The 18,862-nt window shown below is 55.8% G+C and overlaps 2 protein-coding genes across 4 annotated transcripts; one reads left to right on the forward strand and one right to left on the reverse strand.

The window, feature by feature from the left end:
- Positions 1–398: 398 nt before the first annotated feature.
- On the reverse strand, positions 399–6,584 carry NTN5 (netrin 5). Its single transcript, XM_043897894.1, has 7 exons — positions 6,513–6,584; positions 4,955–5,612; positions 3,472–3,660; positions 3,064–3,213; positions 2,592–2,645; positions 2,308–2,388; positions 399–1,022 (listed from the first exon to the last, which is right to left on the reverse strand). Exons 2-7 carry the CDS (start codon positions 5,589–5,591, stop codon positions 658–660), a joined length of 1,476 nt encoding a protein of 491 aa, XP_043753829.1. The 5' UTR covers positions 5,592–5,612; positions 6,513–6,584; the 3' UTR covers positions 399–657.
- On the forward strand, positions 458–17,497 carry LOC122691131 (galactoside 2-alpha-L-fucosyltransferase SEC1). Of its 3 annotated transcripts, none has more exons than XM_043897895.1 (4): positions 458–590; positions 2,020–2,111; positions 7,718–7,974; positions 15,648–17,497. In XM_043897895.1, exons 3-4 carry the CDS (start codon positions 7,902–7,904, stop codon positions 16,667–16,669), a joined length of 1,095 nt encoding a protein of 364 aa, XP_043753830.1. In that variant the 5' UTR covers positions 458–590; positions 2,020–2,111; positions 7,718–7,901; the 3' UTR covers positions 16,670–17,497. The 3 variants fall into 3 exon arrangements, with proteins under 3 accessions (XP_043753830.1, XP_043753831.1, XP_043753832.1); XM_043897896.1 differs by having other exon boundaries at positions 7,859–7,974; XM_043897897.1 differs by lacking the exons at positions 458–590; positions 7,718–7,974 and adding an exon at positions 808–840.
- The last annotated feature ends 1,365 nt before the right edge of the window (positions 17,498–18,862 follow it).

The following is an 18,862-nucleotide window of genomic DNA, read 5'->3' on the forward strand; positions in this document are numbered from 1 at the left end:
TGTTTAGCACCAAGTGAAGTCAGACTGCTCTGTGGCTCCCAATTGGCTGTTCCCTCAGGAAAGGGTTTAGGCTGGGCCTCAAGACGGGGCGGACCCAACAGAATCCTCTTCAGATAGTCACTCAAAGTTCTATTATTTTCTAAGACCATCTTGGGGCCATTAGTAATCAAGTGTTTCTTAACTTGGAACTTTCTAGAAATCCGACACTGCTGTGCTTTTCTCAGGTGTGTTTCCTGCCTTTTTTAGCCACCCTCCCTTCCACTGGCTTTAGCCAATGGTTAAGCAACACAACTCTGACTAGCCTCTGTAGCCATGTTTGGTTTCACAACTTCCTCATGGCCTTCATCATTTGCCCCTCCTAGACTCTCCCAGTGCAGATCAGCAGTCTGGAGCCGAGATTCCCCAAGAGTTGAGACTTTATTGAGGGGACTTGCTGCATAAGACAAAGGTCAAGAGTCCGAGCCAGAGACCAAGAGTTCTACCGCCTTTAGTTAAGGCCTTCCTGACTCCTGGATGCTGGCGCATGCCAGTGACGTCAGGCGGATTCCCCGGCGTCTGATTGGCTTGCTGACGGACGCCTCAGCGTCGAGGTAAAAGGCACCTGCCGTGGTTGCTTCTAGTTTCTTCGATGTCATTCGAGGCCGCGGGGCTTCGGCTCTAGAGCCTGGGTTCGGGGCTCGGGGTCGAAGGCCGCAGGCCGCGGCACCCCCCAGCGTGCTCTTCCTGCTGCAGCCGCCGCAGCGGCCGGGCCCAGCGCGGCCTCCAGGGCAGCGCGAGGCCGTGGCGGTCGAGGACAAGGCGTGTAGGATCTGGGCTGCCAGCCGTGCTGCCCAGCAGCAGGTAGTGGTTGGCGGGCCGCAGGCGCAAACATCCGCACGTCAGATCGGCACGGGGCACCCAGGCGGCCTGGCTACCACGGCGCACGGGCCGCGCTCGCTGCTTGTACACGGCCAGCACGCGCACGGCCAGCCGCTGCCATGCCGTGTCTGCGGCCTCGGACGCCAGCACCTGCGCGTGGAGCACTGCGGGAAGGGGAGAGGTCAGGCCTGGACCGGGGGTAGCTTGAAGGCCCAGTGAGGTTAGTCTTGGTGGGGAGGGGCCTGGGACGCAAGGGTGGACTTCCAGAATCGCATCAAGAAGAACAGAGACCTTGAAGCTTTGAGGGTGAGAGGCCCTGTGCTGTGAGGAGTGAGGTCTTTCTGAGGACACGGGTCAAAACAAGGAGGGCGGGGCGTTTGGAGTGTGAGGTTGGGTCCCAGGATTGTGATTGTGAAGGGGAGGGGGAGGTGGGTGGTCCCTCTGGAGTGGCGGTCAGGCTGGACCAGGAACCCAGGTACCCACCAGGAAATATGCAAGCACCACCAGGGATGCTTTTGAGATCATATTAGAAAGCGCAGGTATAGGAATGACTTAAAGGTTAGAGATCTCCCGGGACCCTGCAGTGGGTGGGGCTGGAACAAGGCAGAAAAGGCCGGTCCAGGTCTCTAATGCCAGAGAGTCAGAAAGTATTAGGAGCACACGGAGCCCCTGGAAAACAGAGATATTGCCCTAGGCGGGATCTGCATCTAGGATTAAAGCCCAGGGTCAAGGTCTTACTAGTGGTGATTCAGAGAAGTGTCCCCTCTAAGAGGGTGAGATGAGATCTGTTGGGAGCAGCGCTCTGGTGGGCAAGCTGGGTCTATGGGCTATAAGATCCCCGTGGGAGGTGGGGGGAGAAGCCTCCACATTTGGAGTTCAAGGATACTAGTGGCCAGATGGTGAGCCTCAGGGAGGGGAGGTCTGGGATCCTGTACCATTGGGGGCAGTAACTGGGGCTGGGCTGAACTCAAGTGTCCAAGAGAGCTGAGCTCATAGGCCCTGGACTCAGGGGGCTGGTGTAGACTGGTGGATTAGGAAACTATGGGGGAGTCTGTGGGAATGGGGCTACAGCCCTGAAGGAGGGCAGAGGACCTGAGACAGACAAGACAGCGCAAGGGTCCCCTCCATTCAACCAGTTTGCCTTTTTCCTTCCATCCTCAGGAGGCCGTCTCCCCAACTTGGGGACGTCAGGCTGAAGGAGACTGTGAAACTCTGCAAGGCCACGAACGTGGGGAGAGAGGAGACCTAGGAAGGTAGGGAGTATCCCTCCCCACTCCCCCTTCCGCCCATTGTCTCCTGTCCCCTTAGGTTCTAGATCAGAAAAGGCCCTTTGAGTTCAACACCCCTTCCCATTTAAGATGAGGAAACTGAAGCCCAGAGGAAAGAGTGACTTGGAGGCAGATTAGAGCCCCTGTGGGCCCACTGGCCTTTGTTCTCCCCGGCACTCACCATAGTCCTGCTGGCAGTACCTCCGAAGGCTCATGTGTATCCTGGTGTCCGAGGTATTGCAATAGTTTTGACACTGAGGGTCTGGGGAGGGTCGGGCTCCTGAGGCCTGGACTACAGCATTCTGCCCCTGCCCATCCCCCACAGTCCATCTTGATGGACAGCTGGGGTGCCTGAACCCTTGGGACTGCGCTTAGTGGACCACCCCTGGATCCCCACCTGGTGGCCCAATCACCCCATCCCCAATCCTTCTTGCTACCAGGGATTTGTAGGCCAGCCTGTCTTACCCAAGCTGTAAGCTTGAGGGGTTGTAGCAAGGGTGGTTGTCTCCTCTGGGATTCCTGTGATAGAGCAAAGGAGAGGTAGGGCCTTTTAGCACCTCCCACCAGCACCCTGCTGCCCCCAAGGAAACCAGGCATCTAAACCACATAAGTCTGTTCCTTTAAGGCCCAAGAGTGGAAGCACACTTTGCCTTTCTCCCCCAGGACCTGGAGTTCTGGTCCCTTGCCAGTTTCTGGACTCAGGAGTCCTAGTCTTAAGACCTCTCTTAGACCCAGGAATCCAGGCTCTTAGCCTGTTCCTCTGCAGGTTGAGAGACTGGACTTCAGGCTCCGCCTCCCCATGGCCACAGAGTCCCGCTTCCAGTCTCTAGCTTCCGTCTCCCAGGGACCCGGTCCTCACCCCTCTTGCCCGCTGGAGGTCTGGCTGTCTCCTTCCCCGCCCCACTGGGGACTCGGGGCCCCGGCCCTCAGGACTCACGCTGGCAGGGCATCCTGGGGGAGCGGCTCTGCTGGTAGCCAGGACCGCAGCGGTTGCAGGTCAGGCCAGTGACCCCTAACTTGCAGGAGCACTGCCCACTGGTCTGGTTGCAGGTACCGCCTGTCGCCCCAATAGGATGGCACTGGCAGGCTGCGTGAGGAGAGGAGCTGGGGAGGTGGGGTGCGGGCTCCCAGCCTCTTCCTCCCCAAGACTGGGGAAGCTGGAATTCCCTGCCCCCTCCGCCCTCAGACCCAGGAGTCCGGGCTCCAGCTCCTCCTCCCGCGGACCCTGGTCTCCTGGTCCCTGGCCTCCTCCGCCCTCAGACCCCATAGATCCAGCCCCCAGTCCCTCCTCACTCAGACCTGCCTGCCGCCTTTTCCTCTAGGTGGGGCTTCAGGCTGCACTCACCCCTGCAGGCCTTGCGGCTGTTGATGGGCTGGCCGGGGTCCCTCCAGAACCCTGGCTGGCAGTAGTGGCAGTGCCGCCCGGCTGTGTGGTGGCGGCACCGCTCACAAACGCCCCCACTCCGGCCGCCAGACAGCCTGAACAGCTCCGAGTTGAACCTGCAGCGTCGCGCGTGCTGGTTGCAGGAGCAGGCTGGGAACAGGATGCAGCGAGGGCGCCTCAGGCCCCATTCTGTCCCCCTTTTCCCAGCTTTCCCCCCACCGCCCTCAGGAGAGAGACTGCCTGGGGTTCCCCGGGTTGAGTGTGGGCCCCCGAAGCCCTTCATTCTCATCTTTAAAATGGGCGGTGCTCTGGACTGGAGCTGGGTGAGCCCGAGGGGACTGATGAACACGCGGGGTGTAAAGAGTGGCAACTCTGGGCGTGGGCTACAGAGTCAGACCGCCGCGTGGAAGTGTCTCACTCTTTCTGTGGGCAAGTGACGTCTCCTTTCTGCAGCTCAGACTCCTTTGCTATAAGATGACACTTATAGTATCTACTTCCTCGTAGGAGGACCACCTACCATGTACATTTTGCTGGGGAGCACTGGTCAGATTTCAAAGGCAGTGACTCTCAAATCTTACCACTTATTCGAATTACCCGGAAAGCGTTTAAAAAGAGCTACACAGGACCTCCGTGCTAGGTCCTGTATCAGGCTGCATTCTAAGGACTTTAGGTATATTCATGTTTTGAATTTCCACTGCAGCCTGTGGAGGAAGGACTGTTGTTTTCCTCACTGTACAGGTGAGGAAATGGAGGCACAGAGAGGTTTGGTCACTAGTTGGGGGGTCACACAGCCAGGAAGCCGACGAGCTGGGCTTTGAACCCAAGCAGGCTGGCAGGCTGCTGAGGCCATGCCCCCGTCCGCTGCCCTAGAGCATCTAGTGCGACAGCACACACGGGACAAGCCAGGACCCTCGGGCTTGTTCTCCTGAGCTCACGTTCCCGCCCTGCCACCTGCTGACTGCGTGTCCTTGCGCACAGAACTTCCCAGCTGTAGCCTCAGTCTCCTCGTCTGTAAAATGGGCCTGATGCAATCCCTGCCCGGCACGTAGTAGGTGCTGGATAAAAATGTGTCTAATGAGTAGAAGCTTCCCCCACCATGGTTGATTTGATGAGTCCAAAAACACCCAGCTGCCCTGGGTTTTTCTGCAACCTCTCACTAAATACCACCCGAGCGCCTGTGCCAAGCCAGGCCCTGGGCGGGGGCTCCGAAAGCGTCCTCCACGTCACCATCACCGTTATCAGGTGTCACCGAGAGGCTGGAGCCCCCCTGTGGGCATGGAAGCAGCAGAGGGGGTGGGGAAGAGTTGGGGGAGCCAAGAGGGGTGCTGCCGGAGGACAGTGTGGGGAGAAGCAAGGGGCAGGCAGCCCTGGGGCGGGAGAGAGCCTCCTGACCTCATGGGCCTGGATCTGGGTCAGGGCAGGTCGGGGCGGGCCCAGGACTCACGCAGGCAAGGGTGAGGGTGCCGGGGCGTGGCGGGCCGCCAAGGCCAGTCGCGGTGGGATGGCCGGCAGCTCTCACAGCCCGGGCCGGTGGTGTGGTGGCGGCAGCGGCAGCGAGGCGGCCGGTCGCGGGCAGCGCAGCGGGCAGCGTGGCCGTGGCACTGGCAGCGGCCTCTCACGCCCGCAGCTGCCAGCCCCCCTCGGCCCCCGAGCTCCAGGCGGAGGTGACTGGCCACCACGCTGGCCTTAGGGCCCGCTGGGACCCGGAAGGTCACCCTCTCGGGCCCTCCCAATGCCCCCGGCCAGGCGGGCCTGCGCCACAGTGACCTCCAGGGCCCTCCGATGGCCCAGGCAGCAGACAGGACCAGGGCTGGGGGTCCTGGGGTGCAGAAGCGCAGGCTGACGGACGACAGGAGGAAAGGGCCCCCCAGGCCCAGGGTCAGACTGCCATTGCAGGGGGCCCGCGGGCCGAGGTCCACGCCCGGGGAGGGGCCACAGGCCTGGGGACAGGAGGCAGCCATGCCAGCCAGCTGGGTCACGGGTGGGAGGCAGAAGCGGGGGCGGCCCCCAGGGTGGTAACATGGGTCCGGGTCCGCGCTGGCCTGGCTCAGGAGGAGCCAGAGGGCAAAGGTCACGGGCATGGTTCCAGCAGAGGCAAGTACCTGCAGAGGAGAGGAGTGGCCGGGCTGGGGCCTCGGGCTGCCCCGCCGAGGTCAGCCTCCACCCCGCTCTCCAGGCTCCCTGAGGAACCCCGGCATTCCACCCCTGGCCCTGCCCCAGACCTCTCCCGGCTGCTTCTGAGCGAGGAAAATAGTTCCATCTGGGGAGAATTACTGTTTACATAAGCCAAAGGGGAAAGAACGCAAGCAAAATCGAGAATTTTGCCTGAACTAATCCGTAGCTTAACACCCCGGCGCTATCAGTCAGAGGGGCAGGGGACCCTGGGGAGAGGGCGGGGAGGGGGACAGATGGGGAAACCTTGAGCAAGGACCAGGGGGAGAAGGGGGGAGCAAGGCGGTGCAGGCGGAGTTACGGACAGATGCAGACTCAGTGACAAAGCAACAGAGACAGGGACAGATAGGGGCGCAGACAGCACAGACAGACAGATGGAGGGAGAGGGGGCGAGGCAAGCGTAGGGCAGGGGCCAGGCAGGGAGAGGAACCAGGAGGGGCGAGGAGGACGCAAGGGGAGACCACGAGGCCCAGAATGATGGCGGTCGGGAAACCGGAGTCCACAGGGTGTTGGGAAGTGGGTCCCCGGGAGAGCCTGGGGGCTGGGACAGACAGACAGACGGGCATGGGCCCTTCGAGACACCTGCAGAGCTGGAGGAGAGCCGGCAGTGCAGCAGGCCTGACCTGGGGGGAGAGCAGGGGTGCTGGGCCGGGGGGATCAGAAGCAGGAGGCAGGTCCTCGGGGATCAGGGATCAGAGGGGAGGCCCCTTTCCCACATGGGGCCCTAACCTCGTTCTCCACACCCAGGGCACGGAGGGGGATTATCACCAAATAACCAGGCCTCCCTGCCACCCACCCCCAGCCTCCACCCACCCTTAACCCTTTCTCACCCAGACGCAGAACCCAGAGGACTGTGCTAAGGACCCCGGTGGGGATGTCTGGGGGCTGGAAGCTTGGGCTGGGAGGCTGGTGTGGAATGCTTGGGGCTGAGAAGGTCAAGCCCTGGTGTCCCGCTTGGGATGGGAGGGCCCCGTGTGCTGCATTTCTGAGGACTTCCTGATAATCTCAGCCCACCCGGCTCCCACTGCCATCCTAGGCCTCAGGGTCCACGAGTCAGAGCCGCCACATTCCCGCTGGCTGTAAAATCCCCAGAGCAGAAGAGGGAACAGATGTTGGGGGTGGCCAGTGCCAAGGGAGCAGAGAGGCCGGACAGGGCAGGGCTAGAGGCCAGGGCGTCCGCGGTGCCGGAACTCCAGGCCTGGGAGGGCACGACTGAGGAAGGACTTGGTGCTGGAGTGCTCCCCTCTCCCCGTCCAGGGCTGGCAGCCCCCAGTGGGGAGCTCCCTCAGGTCTGGGGGCCTTGAACCCCTTCTGGGCCCCACTGTCCAGGCCCCTGGGTCAGTCTGGACCTGGGCGTGGGCCCCTGCTGGGAGTCTGTGAGGCACCAGTGGGTGCGGTGGGCTCATATCCCCCCCAGCCTGATTTCACTGCCCGCAGGGTCCCCAGTACAGACGCCCTGCGCGCAGACCACCTCCCCCGCCCAAGATGACTGCCATGGTCTCCACCCCTCCCGAGGAGGAGTCTGGCGCCATTTTGAGCTCTGGCCCCGGGCATTTGCCCTGGTCCCCTGGCACCTGCCTTGTTAAGGCTCTCACCCCATCTCCCACCTCTCCTCTCTCTCTCCTCTCCTCTCTCTTTCTCCTCTCCTCTCTCCTGGTGGTTCACGGGACACCACCACTTTCTGGCCTTAGTACGCCAGGCAGATGGGTTGAGTCCCCCAGTGTTCCTGGGGGATTGAGAAGCCAGCCCCTGCCACTGGGGAGCCCAGATGTCCGGCCCCCGGCCCCTGCCCCTTGTGGGAACTGTAGCCCACCCTGACCACCCCCATTTAAGGAGCAGAGACTAGCTGTGTTCCCACCAGATCCAGAATCAGGCCCCTCGCCTGGGCAGTGTGGGGGTCCCTCTGGGACGCAGGCTCCTCTTCCCTGGTTTCTATGGCACCCACCCGACCCTTCACCCCGCCGTCGTCCAAACCTGTGCCCTGGAAGAGGCTGTCCTCTGCAGCTAGCTGCTCACATGTCCTCCTCTCCCGCAGGAGCTTGGCGGCCAGCGTGGGCTCCGGGGAGTGAGTGCGGAGTGGCTGTTCTCAGGCCCCGGGCTAGTGGGGGTTCTGGGCGGGAGCTCAGAGCAGAGCCTAAGAATCCAACACCACCCCCGCCCCCCCACCCCGCCCCAGTCCCCTCGCCAAGGCAGCCACGCCACCCGGGAAGGTGTGGGACATGAGCGCCATCGCCCCGCAGCGGCCCGCAGCTGGACATCCCCGAGCAGGCTGGCCCAGGAAGCTCAAGACAGGTAGGAGGGGACAGCGGCCAGATGGCCTTCCCGGATCTGGGGTCCGCGCTCCACTCACACCCAGCCCCTGCCCCACGGCTCCTAAGGGCGGGCAGGCTGGGGCTCAGCCCCGCCACGTGGTGGTGGCTGCGATCAGGAAGGGGCAGACCTGCTGGGGGTGGGGGGTGGTGTCAGGGCCGCTCACATCGAGGTGGGACCCCACGCCAGCCCCTCCTGCCCTCTGGAACCTTCTGCCAGCTGTGGGTTAACTGAGCATGAAGGTCAGGCGCTTTCAAGCCCTAGAAGTCAGTGCCCTTTGAAGGGTCACACCAGCCACCTGGAAACCCAAAGACTTGGGCCGCTTTCTGAGTTGGTGGGGTGGGGGTGGAGGAGAAATCAATGCCTGGGACCTCGGTGGTTCTAGCAGCTGGAGGGAGAAATCGGGGACCCCGCAGGGGTTCAGAGCTCAAAGCGGCCTTCCCCATGACCAGTTCACTATGAGGCCTCAAGACTTGAGGGGTGAAATTTTCACAGAAATGTTGCCCTCAACTCTATTACATACCCGAATGGTTTTGACTAGAAAGACAACATTTTTCATCACTTCCCGCTGAGAAAGGCAGGGGCCTCGGGACGATGGGGCACGTATTTGCTACCGTGGCCCTGAGTGCACTGACTGTGGCCCAGTGCGGGCCCGTGGGGTTTGGGGACCCACTGTTCCGGCGGGAGGGCGCAGCCGAGGCAGCTGTGCTTCTGGTTCTGCGTGACCCGCACGGCGGCAGAGGCACATGGGGACATAGGATTTGAATGTAAGCCGTGAGGAGGGGTTAGCTGCCAGAAAAAGAGACACCCTCAGATCAGGGGGGGACATGTGGGATCCGGGGCGGGCGGTGTGAGGGACAGGCTAACTCCTGCGGAAATTAGAAGTTTCTTAAGCTAATGTTTCCTGGAGGAAAACTTGCTTTCTCACTTTTGTTTTTAATAACCTGAGCTGGAAGGAGCCAATGAAAAATCCGCCTGCCAATGCAGGAGACACAGGTTCCATCCCTGGGTTGGGAAGATCCCCTGGAGAAGGAAATGGCAACCCACTCCAGTATTCTTGCCTGGGAAATCCCATGGACAGAGGAGCCTGGTGGGCTACAGTCCATGCAGTCACAGAGAGTCAGACACGACTTAGCAACTCAGCAAGAACTGCACTGAGAGTGTGCATCTGAGTGTCCCTTTCTCAGGGCAGAGTAGAAGACAAGACAGTAATCAGGATCCCAGATTCCTGAACCACACTGGTTTCAAATCCAGGCTTCACCTCTTTCCTAGCTGTGTGACCCAAAGCAAATTTCTTAACCTCTCTGTGCGGTACTTGCCTTTTCTACTAAATCGGCATAAAAATGTACCTTCCTCATGGGAAATCATGAGGACCAAATGAGTGAAGATAAGCCTACAGTCTAATATCTGAAACTGTGTGGACCAGACATGCTGCAGAAACTGTTTTGACACCACCATGGGGTGTGCAGGTTATATATTATACACCCCTCAGTGGGGTCTGGGCAGCATCCCATCAGTTCAGTTCAGTACCTCAGTCGTGTCTGACTCTGCCACCCCATGAACCACAGCACGCCAGGCCCCCCTGTCCATCACCAACTCCCGGAATCCACCCAAACTCATGTCCATTGAGTTGGTGATGCCATCCAACCATCTCATCCTCTGTTGTCCCCTTCTCCTCCTGCCCTCAATCTTTCCCAGCATCAGGGTCTTTTCCAATGAGTCAGTTCTTCACATCTGGTGACCAAAGTATTGGAGTTTCAGCTTCAACATCAAGTCCTTCCAATGAACACCCAGGACTGATCTCCTTTAGGATGGACTGGTTGGATTTCCTAGCAGTTCAACGGACTCTCAAGAGTCTTCTTCAACACCACAGTTCAAAAGCATCAATTCCTTCACAGTCAGCTTTATTCTTTATAGTCCAACTCTCACATCCGTACATGATGATTAGAAAAACCATAGTCTTGAGTAGATGGACCTTGGTTGACAAAGCAATGTCTCTGCTTTTTAATATGCTGTCTAGGTTGGTCATACCTTTTCTTCCAAAGAGTAAGTGTCTTTTAATTTTATGGCTGCAGTCACCATCTGCAGTGATTTTGGAGCCCCCAAAAATAAAGTCTGACACTGTTTCCCCATTTATTTGCCATGAAGTGATGGGACCAGATGCCATGATCTTAGTTTTCTGAATGTTGAGTTTTAAGCCAACTTTTTCACTTTTCTCTTTCACTTTCATCAAGAGGCTCTCTAGTTCTTATTCACTTTCTGCTATAAGGGTGGTGTCATCTGCATATCTGAGGTTATTGATATTTCTCCCAGCAATCTTGATTCCAGCTTGTGCTTCATCCAGCCCAGCATTTCTTGTGATGCATATAAATTAAATAAGCAGGGTGACAATAAACAGCCTTGTAAATAAACTCCTTTTCCTATTTGGAACCTGTCTATTGTTCCATGTCCAGTTCTAACTGTTGCTTTCTGACCCGCATACAGGTTTCTCAAGAGGCAGGTCAGGTGGTCTGGTATTCCCATCTCTTTCAGAATTTTCCACAGTTTATTGTGATCCACACGGTCAAAGGTTTTGGCATAGTCAATAAAGCAGAAATAGATGTTTTTCTGGAACTCTCTTGCTTTTTTGATGATTCAGCGGATGTTGGCAATTTGATCTCTGGTTCCTCTGCCTTTTCTAAAGCCAGCTTGAACATCTGGAATTTCACAGTTCACGTTTTGTTGAAGCCTGGCTTGGAGAATTTTGAGCATTACTTTTAACTAGTGTGTGGGATGAGTGCCATTGTACGGTAGTTTGAGCATTCTTTGGCACTGCCTTTCTTTGGGATTGGAATGAAAACTGACCTTTTCCAGTCCTGTGGCCACTGCTGAGTTTCCAAATTTGCTGACATATTGAGTGCAGCACTTTCACAGCATCATCTTTTAGGATTTGAAATAGCTCAACTGGAATTCCGTCACCTCCACTAGCTTTGTAGTGATGCTTCCTTAGGCCCACTTGACTTCACATTCCAGGATGTCTGGCTCTAGGTGAGTTGATCACACCATCATGCTTATCTGGGTCGTGAAGATCTTTTTCGTATAGTTCTGTGTGTTATTGCCACCTCTTCTTAATATCTTCTGCTTCTGTTAGGTCCGTATCATTTCTGTCCTTTACTGAGCCCATCTTTGCCTGAAATGTTCCCTTGGTATCTCTAATTTTCTTGAAGAGATCTCTAGTCTTTCCTATTCCATTGTTTTCCTCTATTTCTTTGTACTGATCACTGAGGAAGGCTTTTCTATCTCTCCTTGCTATTCTTTGGAACTCTGCATTCAGATGGATATAGCTTTCCTTTTCTCCTTTGCCTTTGGCTTCTCTTCTTTGCCCAGCTATTTGTAAGGCCTCCTCAGACAACCATTTTGCCTTTTTGCATTTCCTTTTCTTGGGGATGGTCTTGATCCTTGTCCCTTGGACAATGTCACGAACCTCTGTCCACAGTTCATCAGGCACTCTGTGTATCAGATCTAGTCCCTTAAATCTATTTCTCACTTCCACTGTATAATCATTAGGGATTTGATTTAGGTCATACCTGAGTGGTCTAGCAGTTTTCCCCACTTTCCTCAATTTCAGTCTGAATTTGGCAATAAGGAGTTCATGATCAGAGCCACAGTCAGCTCCCGATCTTGTTTTTGCTGACTGTATAGAGCGTCTCCATCTTTGGCTGCAAAGAATATAATCAGTCTGATTTTGGTATTGGCCATCTGGTGATGTCCACATGTAGAGTCTTCTCTTGTGTTGTTTATTGGAAGAGGGTGTTTTCTATGACCAGTGCATTCTCTTGGCAGTATTCTATTAGCCTTTGCCCTGCTTTCTGTTCTCCAAGGCCAAATTTGCCTGTTACTCCAGGTGTTTCCTGACTTCCTACTTTTGCATTCCAGTCCCCTATAATGAAAAGGACATCTTTTTGGGGTGTTAGTTCTAGAAGGTCTTGTAGATCTTCATAGAACCATTCAACTTCACCATATCAAATGTTATTGTTTCTACAAGCAGAACAATTGGGCATTCACTCCAAAATAAGTCTATGAATAGCCTCACATTGGTTAAAATTTTGTCCCCAGATGAGTTTAACTCAGGTTGGGGTTCACTTCCAATCTTCATAAAAGTGATTGATAAGGAATTGTGGAACGGAATGTAAGCCACGAAACCAGCCCCGGGCTTCATCAGCTTTGATTCACTGTTTCCCGTGGCTTTTCAGCTGTGTAGGCTGATGAGCCACCAGGAGAGGGAGCCCTTGAGACTCAAAGATGTAGCAGCCAGACTGGCTTCCTACCTGATTAGCAGTGTTAGTCACTCAGTCGTGTCTGACTCTTTGTGACACCATCGATTTTAGCCCACCAGGTTCCTCTGTCCATGGGATTCTCCAGGCAAGAATACTGGAGTCGGTTGCCATTCCGTTCTCCAGGGGATCTTCTCGACCCAGGGACTGAACCTGAGTCTCCTGCATCGCAGGCAGATTCTTTACCATCTGAGTACCTGATTGGCAGAGCCCAGGGCAAAATGAAAACTGGCTGCTTTGCCCTTGTTCATGGAGAATTTCTAGATGGCTGGAGCAGAGCAGGGGCCCTAGGCAGCTGCATGGGTCCCACATGGTGGAGGTGACCCTGAGTGGGGGCTCCCTCTGTCCTGAACTGGTTTCTCCTCCCTAGTAGTCCTGGCTCCAATCCCTGCTCAGCTTGCCTGCTGGTTTGGGAGCTGCTTGGGGCTCTGACTGAGCTGGGTGAGCTGACCAGAGGCTCAAGTCCTTCCCCCGCTCCCCCCTGCCCGCCCCCTCGTATAAGACTCCAGGCAGGGCCTGAGATGGGCAGATTGTGGCACGGATTGGGACAGAGTATAGCTCAGCTGGTAAAGAATCCGCCTGCAATGCAGGAGACCCCGGTTCGATTCCTGGATCGGGAAGATCTCCTGGAGAAAGGGATAGGCTACCCACTCCAGTATTCTGGCCTTGAGAATTCTATGGACTGTATAGTTCATGGGGTCACAAAAAGTCAGACACGACTGAGTGACTTTCACTTCACTTCACTTCACACTTACCACCAGCCTGAGAGCAGAGGGGCTCAGGGACAGATTTAATTGGCTTTTTAGAAATCAAAGCAGCGAGCAGGGCATTTCCTGTACACCCTGGGGAGGGAGCATGACGTGTACTTAGTCTTCGTGTGGTAAGAGTCATCTGACCTCACTGGGAACCCACGCTGAATGGGAGACCTTTGAGGAGGGCCTGAGAGCGTTCATATTTCCCAAAGGGGTCAAATTAATAAAGTGCGGGACCCTGGAATATAGGAGGAGGAGGAGGGGAGAGTGGAGGCGAGGCCCACAGATCCCTGACATTTATGGGGACCGGTGGAGGGACAGACGGGGAGCCTGGAGGGGGTTCGATGGAAGCCAGTTGAGGGAGGGTGAGGGCCTCGCAATCCAGGGCTCCTGGAGGGGCCTTGGGGGTCTCCTGGCCACAGGGAAACCACACATGGCTGGTCAGGGGAGCAGAGAAGGGAAGGGGACAGAGAGGGTCAGGACGCACTGAAGACGCTCTGTGAGCAGACCGCTTCTTGGAGCCCAGGGAGAGCAAGGGGAGAGACGCCTGAAAAGAAGCGACCCCTGAAGGAGGGACCATCCACCCTGTTACACGGATGGGGACGCTGAGGTCCGTGGGGCCCAGTCAGAGCCATGGAACTGCTAGGGACCTGGGTGAGTTCAAAAGTGTCGGCTTCACTGAGCTAGCATGGCACCCCCACCGTGGTAAAAAGACAGACCGTGGCGAGTGTTGACAAGGATGTGGAGAAATCAGAGCCCTCATGCGCGGCTGGTGGGAATGGAAAATAAGGCAGCTGCTCAGAAACCAGTCTGCAGTTCCTCAAACTGTTAAACACAGAGTTAGTTACCACATGACCCAGAAATTCTACTCTCAGGTAAATCCCCGAGGGAAGTGAAAACTGAGGTCCACGTGTTTGGTCATGCATGTTCATAGCAATGTTATTCCTGATAACCCAGAAGGAAAACAACCCAGATGTCTTGGAACTGATAAACTGGTAAGTAAAAGGAGACAGAACCATGGAGGGGAACATCAGAAATTAGTGACATGCTGCCACATGGATGAGCCTGGGAAATATGACACAGAGTGAATGAAGCCAGTCACAAAGGGGCCCTTAACGTGTGATTCATTTACATGCAATGTGCAGAGTAGGTAATCCACTGAGACAGAAAGTAGATTAGCTGGCAGGAGGTGGAGAGGAGGGGAAGATTGGGGGTGGGGATGGCTAAAGGGTGCAGGGTTTGGCTTGGGGGTGATAACATTTTTCTAAAAGTAATTGTGATGGTTGCCCAACTCTGCTAATATACTAAAAGCTATTCTGCACTTTATATGGGAGAATTGTATGGTATTGGAATATTATCTCAGTAAAGTGCTTACCTACAAAAAAGAAGGGCTCATCAGAGACCTAATACAAAAGCTAAACCAAGGTGACCGGGCAGAGAGAATGTTACAGAAGCAGGAGTTGGGAATCAGCAGACCCTTAAGTCCTGGTCCAGAAATGGCACCCTCCCCCTGCAAAAAATCCATTCTTTATGGGTCTTCCCCCGTGGTCCAGAGGTTAGGACTCCGAACTTCCGCTGCAGGGGGCACAGGTTTGATCCCTGGTCAGGGAACTAAGATCCCACAAGCTGTATGGCACAGTCAAAAAAAAGAGAGAAATGGCGCAACGTCACTTCCGCCATATTTGATTGGCCAAGGCCATCACAGGCCCTGCCCAGAGTCAGGGGAAAGGGCGTCAAGGCCTCTGTAGATGGCTTGAATGCACCATGTCCACTGACAAGCAGGGAGCGCTTACCATGCAGGGGGCCTTCCAGAAACATCCTTCATGCAGGCGCTTGGTTACCCCCGTTTTATGGAGAAGACTGAGCTCCAAGAGTTAGAGAACAGGCTCCAGGCTGCCCACCAGAAGGAGGCTGAGTGTGCCCGTGAACCTGGGCTGTCTGGCCTCAGAGTCTGTGCTCTGAACCTCTGCGCTATGCAGCCTTAATAGGTTGTGAGCGCTCAGGTTTACATATAGTAAATACTCCAGAAGTCTTTATTTTCCAAGGCTTACAGAGTGCCTGCTGTGTGCTAAGCATTGTCCTAAAAGCCTTATAGCTGAGGTAGTTCTGTTGAGTTGAACCACAGGAAAGGACTGTGTAGGAAAATATACGGCCGGATGTTGGCACTTTCAAATGGTTCCACTTCGTCATCCCCTCCACTCTTTTTTTGTTTTATCGCATCACATTAGCTTGTGGGTCTTAATTCCCTGACCAGGGATCAAACTCACATCCCCTGCTTTGAAAGGCAGAGTCTTAACCACTGAGCTGCCAGGAAACTCCCAGTTGCCCCTTTTAACAGGCAAGGAAACTGGGATTCAGAGAGGGGGAGTAACGTGACTAAAGTCACACAGCTTTATAAAGGCTGGAGCTGAGATTTAAACCCAGGTCGGAGGGGTTCAGGGTCTGTGCTCTGAAACTTCCGTGGAGGAGGCCATTGGACACGCCCGGATGGGCTGAGTGAGTGCATAAGCTACTGGTTTGGGGGGTGACAAAGGGAACTCGTGCCAGCCCGGCCACCCCTCCTGAATTAAGTCATCTCTCCTCCCCGCAGCCGCCATGAGATTCTGGGCCACCTGCCCTTCCTCGTCCACCCTCTCCTTCCTCTTTGTCATCTTTGCGGTGTCCACTGTTTTCCATTGCCACCGGCGCCTGGCCCTGGTGCCCACCCCTTGGGCCTATGCAGGTCGCGTGGTCTTGTTCCCCAGACACCTGCATGGGGGCGTGTTCACCATCAACGCCATAGGCCGCCTGGGGAACCAGATGGGGGAGTACGCCACCCTGTACGCCCTGGCCAAGATGAACGGGCGCGCCGCCTTCATCCCGCCCCAGATGCACAGCACGCTGGCCCCCATCTTCCGAATCACCCTCCCGGTCCTGCACGACGCCACGGCCAGGAGCATCCCCTGGGAGAACTATTATCTGAGGGACTGGATGGAGGAGCAGTACCGCCACATCCCCGGGGAGTACGTGCGCCTCACCGGCTACCCCTGCTCCTGGACCTTCTACCACCACCTCCGCGCCGAGATCCTCCAGGAGTTCACCCTGCACGCCCACGTGCGTGAGGAGGCCCAGAACTTCCTGCGGGGTCTGCGGGTGAACGGCAGCCGGCCGAGCACCTACGTGGGGGTCCACGTGCGCCGAGGGGACTACGTCCACGTCATGCCCAACGTGTGGAAGGGCGTGGTGGCCGACCGGCGATACCTAGAGCAGGCCCTGGACTGGTTCCGCGCTCGCCACCGCAGCCCGCTCTTCGTGATTACCAGCGACGACATGGCCTGGTGCCGGAGGAACATCAACAGCTCCCACCAGGACGTGGTGTTTGCAGGCAACGGCCGGCAGGGCTCGCCGGCCAGGGACTTTGCGCTCCTCACGCAGTGTAACCATACCGTCATCACCGTGGGCACCTTCGGCATCTGGGCCGCCTACCTCACCGGGGGGAACACCGTCTACCTGGCCAACTTCACCCTGCCCGGCTCCCGATTCCACATGGTCTTTAAGCCCCAGGCGGCCTTCCTGCCCGAGTGGGTGGGCATCGCAGCCAACCTGGGGCAGGCCAGAGGGAGCCACCCCTAGCCCCACTTGGGTCCCTGCCGCCCCATCGGGCCCAACAGGCTTAGACTCCCGAGTCTAAATCCAGGCTGTTCAGCTTCCCAACTGGGTGACCATGGACAAGTGACTTAATCTCTCTGTGCCTTAGTGTTCTACCTGAGAAATGAACCTAACGCAGGCTCCTTCTGAGAACAGGAGTTCATGTAGTTCCTTGGAAACAGGTGTGAGGGTTGGCCACTTACAAGTTTGTGATTGGCAGGCCTGGACCATTGGACTGCCTTGCAGTGGACACGTATTTTTGCCCTCTCCTTCTTTATAGCTCCAGGAGTGTGGAGCCCAAATATTTGGTGCTTGCCTCCTTGGAGGGTTTGGCAATGAAACTCTTCCTGCCCTCAGTTGGGGTGTTTGAGGCAGCTAAAGAATTCAGGCTTTGGGTTTGATGGGGCCTTATTTCATGGAAGAATGGGAAAGAAAATAGGATTTGAGAGGGTAGATCTCGGGGAGATAACCTTGGCAAGGAGGGGGAGTCCCGAGAAGTGAGGATGGGGCATCGGAGGGCCTCCCAGAGATGGCAGGACTCAACCCCAGGCCTGGCCGGCAGCGGCAAAGACGCCCCAAGTCCGTAGGTCATGGAATCAGCAGGTTGGCCACGGAGGGGCGGGGCCATGGACTGTGCCATGGTCACGTCCACCGTGTGGGCAGGCGACTGACACCGTGGCAATGCCCGTGCCCGCAGGACCTCGTGTGGAACCCTAATGTGGACTTAAGTTGGATTAAGTGATTACAATACTGATTTTCATGTGTTTGGTGTAAAGTATGGAGATAACCAATATGTTTACTCCTTTTTGGATATTAAAAAAATTAACATACCAGTATTTATGTTCACTTAAAATTTCCTCTGAACACAGCTGCACTGGCTTCGAAAACATTTCAGTCACATCTCTTTCTTACTTGAAAACCCTCTCCAAGTGTCTTTTTTAATTTGAATTTCCATTTCTTGGCATCCCTGTGAGGCTGAACACCTTTCTGTTCATATATTGGTAATATTGTATCTCCTGAGAGCCATTTAGAGGCCCTGTTTACTTCCTTAGGGGCTTCGCAGGTGGTGCTAGTGGTAAAGAACCCGCCTGCCAACGCCAGTCGAACCTGACTCAGTTTCGATCCCTGGGTTGGGAGGATTCCCTGAGGAAGGCATGGCAACCCACTCCAGTATTCTTGCCTGGAGAGCTCTGGACAGAGGAGTCTGGCAGGCTGCAGTCCATGGGGTCGCAAAGAGTCAGACATGACTGAAGTGACTTAGCATGCACGCACATTACTTTCTTAAGGCCTTGATGGTGTCGTCATGATGTGGAGTTAAGGATACAGGGATGTTACAGCAGGAGGAGGGTCTGAAGGGGAAGGGAGTTGAGGAGGGAGGTTCTGTATTAGCTGGCTATTTCTGTGTAGCGAATTACCCCAAAACTTGTTAGCTTAAAGTCGCAACAACAATTTGTCATTACTTGGTTTCCGTGGGCTTCCCTGGTGGTTCAGTAGTGAAGAATCCGGGCCAATGCAGGAGGCCCGGCTTCGATCTCTGGGTCGCACGGTATTCTCGCCTGGGAAATCTGTGGTCAGAGGAGCCTGGTGGGCTACAGTCCATGGGGTCACAGAGTCGGACACGACTGAGGGACTAAATGACAATAACAACAGTTTCTGTGGGTCAGGAATTGAGGAGTGGCTTACCTGAGTGATTGTGTTTGGGATATCCAGGGAAGTTGCTGTCAGGTAGGGCCACAGTCATCTGAAGGCTTGACTGGGGTCGACTTCCATGGCTGGAAAATTGTTGCTGGCTGTTGGCTCTCGGCCAGATTCCTTTGATGTGGATCTCTGTGGGGCTGCTTGAATGTCCTACAACACGGCAGCTGGATTCCTCCAGAGAGAGAAGCCCAAGCGACCCAGGTAGAAACCTACCACGGAGCCTTACCTCGTCACACAGCGTCACTTCTGTCATGCCCAGTCCCTCACACAGAGCAGCCCAATTTATTGTGGGAGGGAACAACCCAAGGGCATGATACCCGGAGGTGAGGATAGGATTATTTGGGGCCATATTGGAGGTCGCTGTACTAGTTTGCTAGCGCTACCAAACTCTAGCAGAGTACCACAGACGGGGTGCCTTAAAGCACAGACATTCATGATCTCTCAGTTCTAGAGGCTTGAAGACTGAGATTAAGGTGTCAA

The sequence above is a fragment of the Cervus elaphus genome, chromosome 4 (genome assembly GCF_910594005.1).
Source record: "Cervus elaphus chromosome 4, mCerEla1.1, whole genome shotgun sequence".
NCBI lineage: Eukaryota > Metazoa > Chordata > Mammalia > Artiodactyla > Cervidae > Cervus > Cervus elaphus.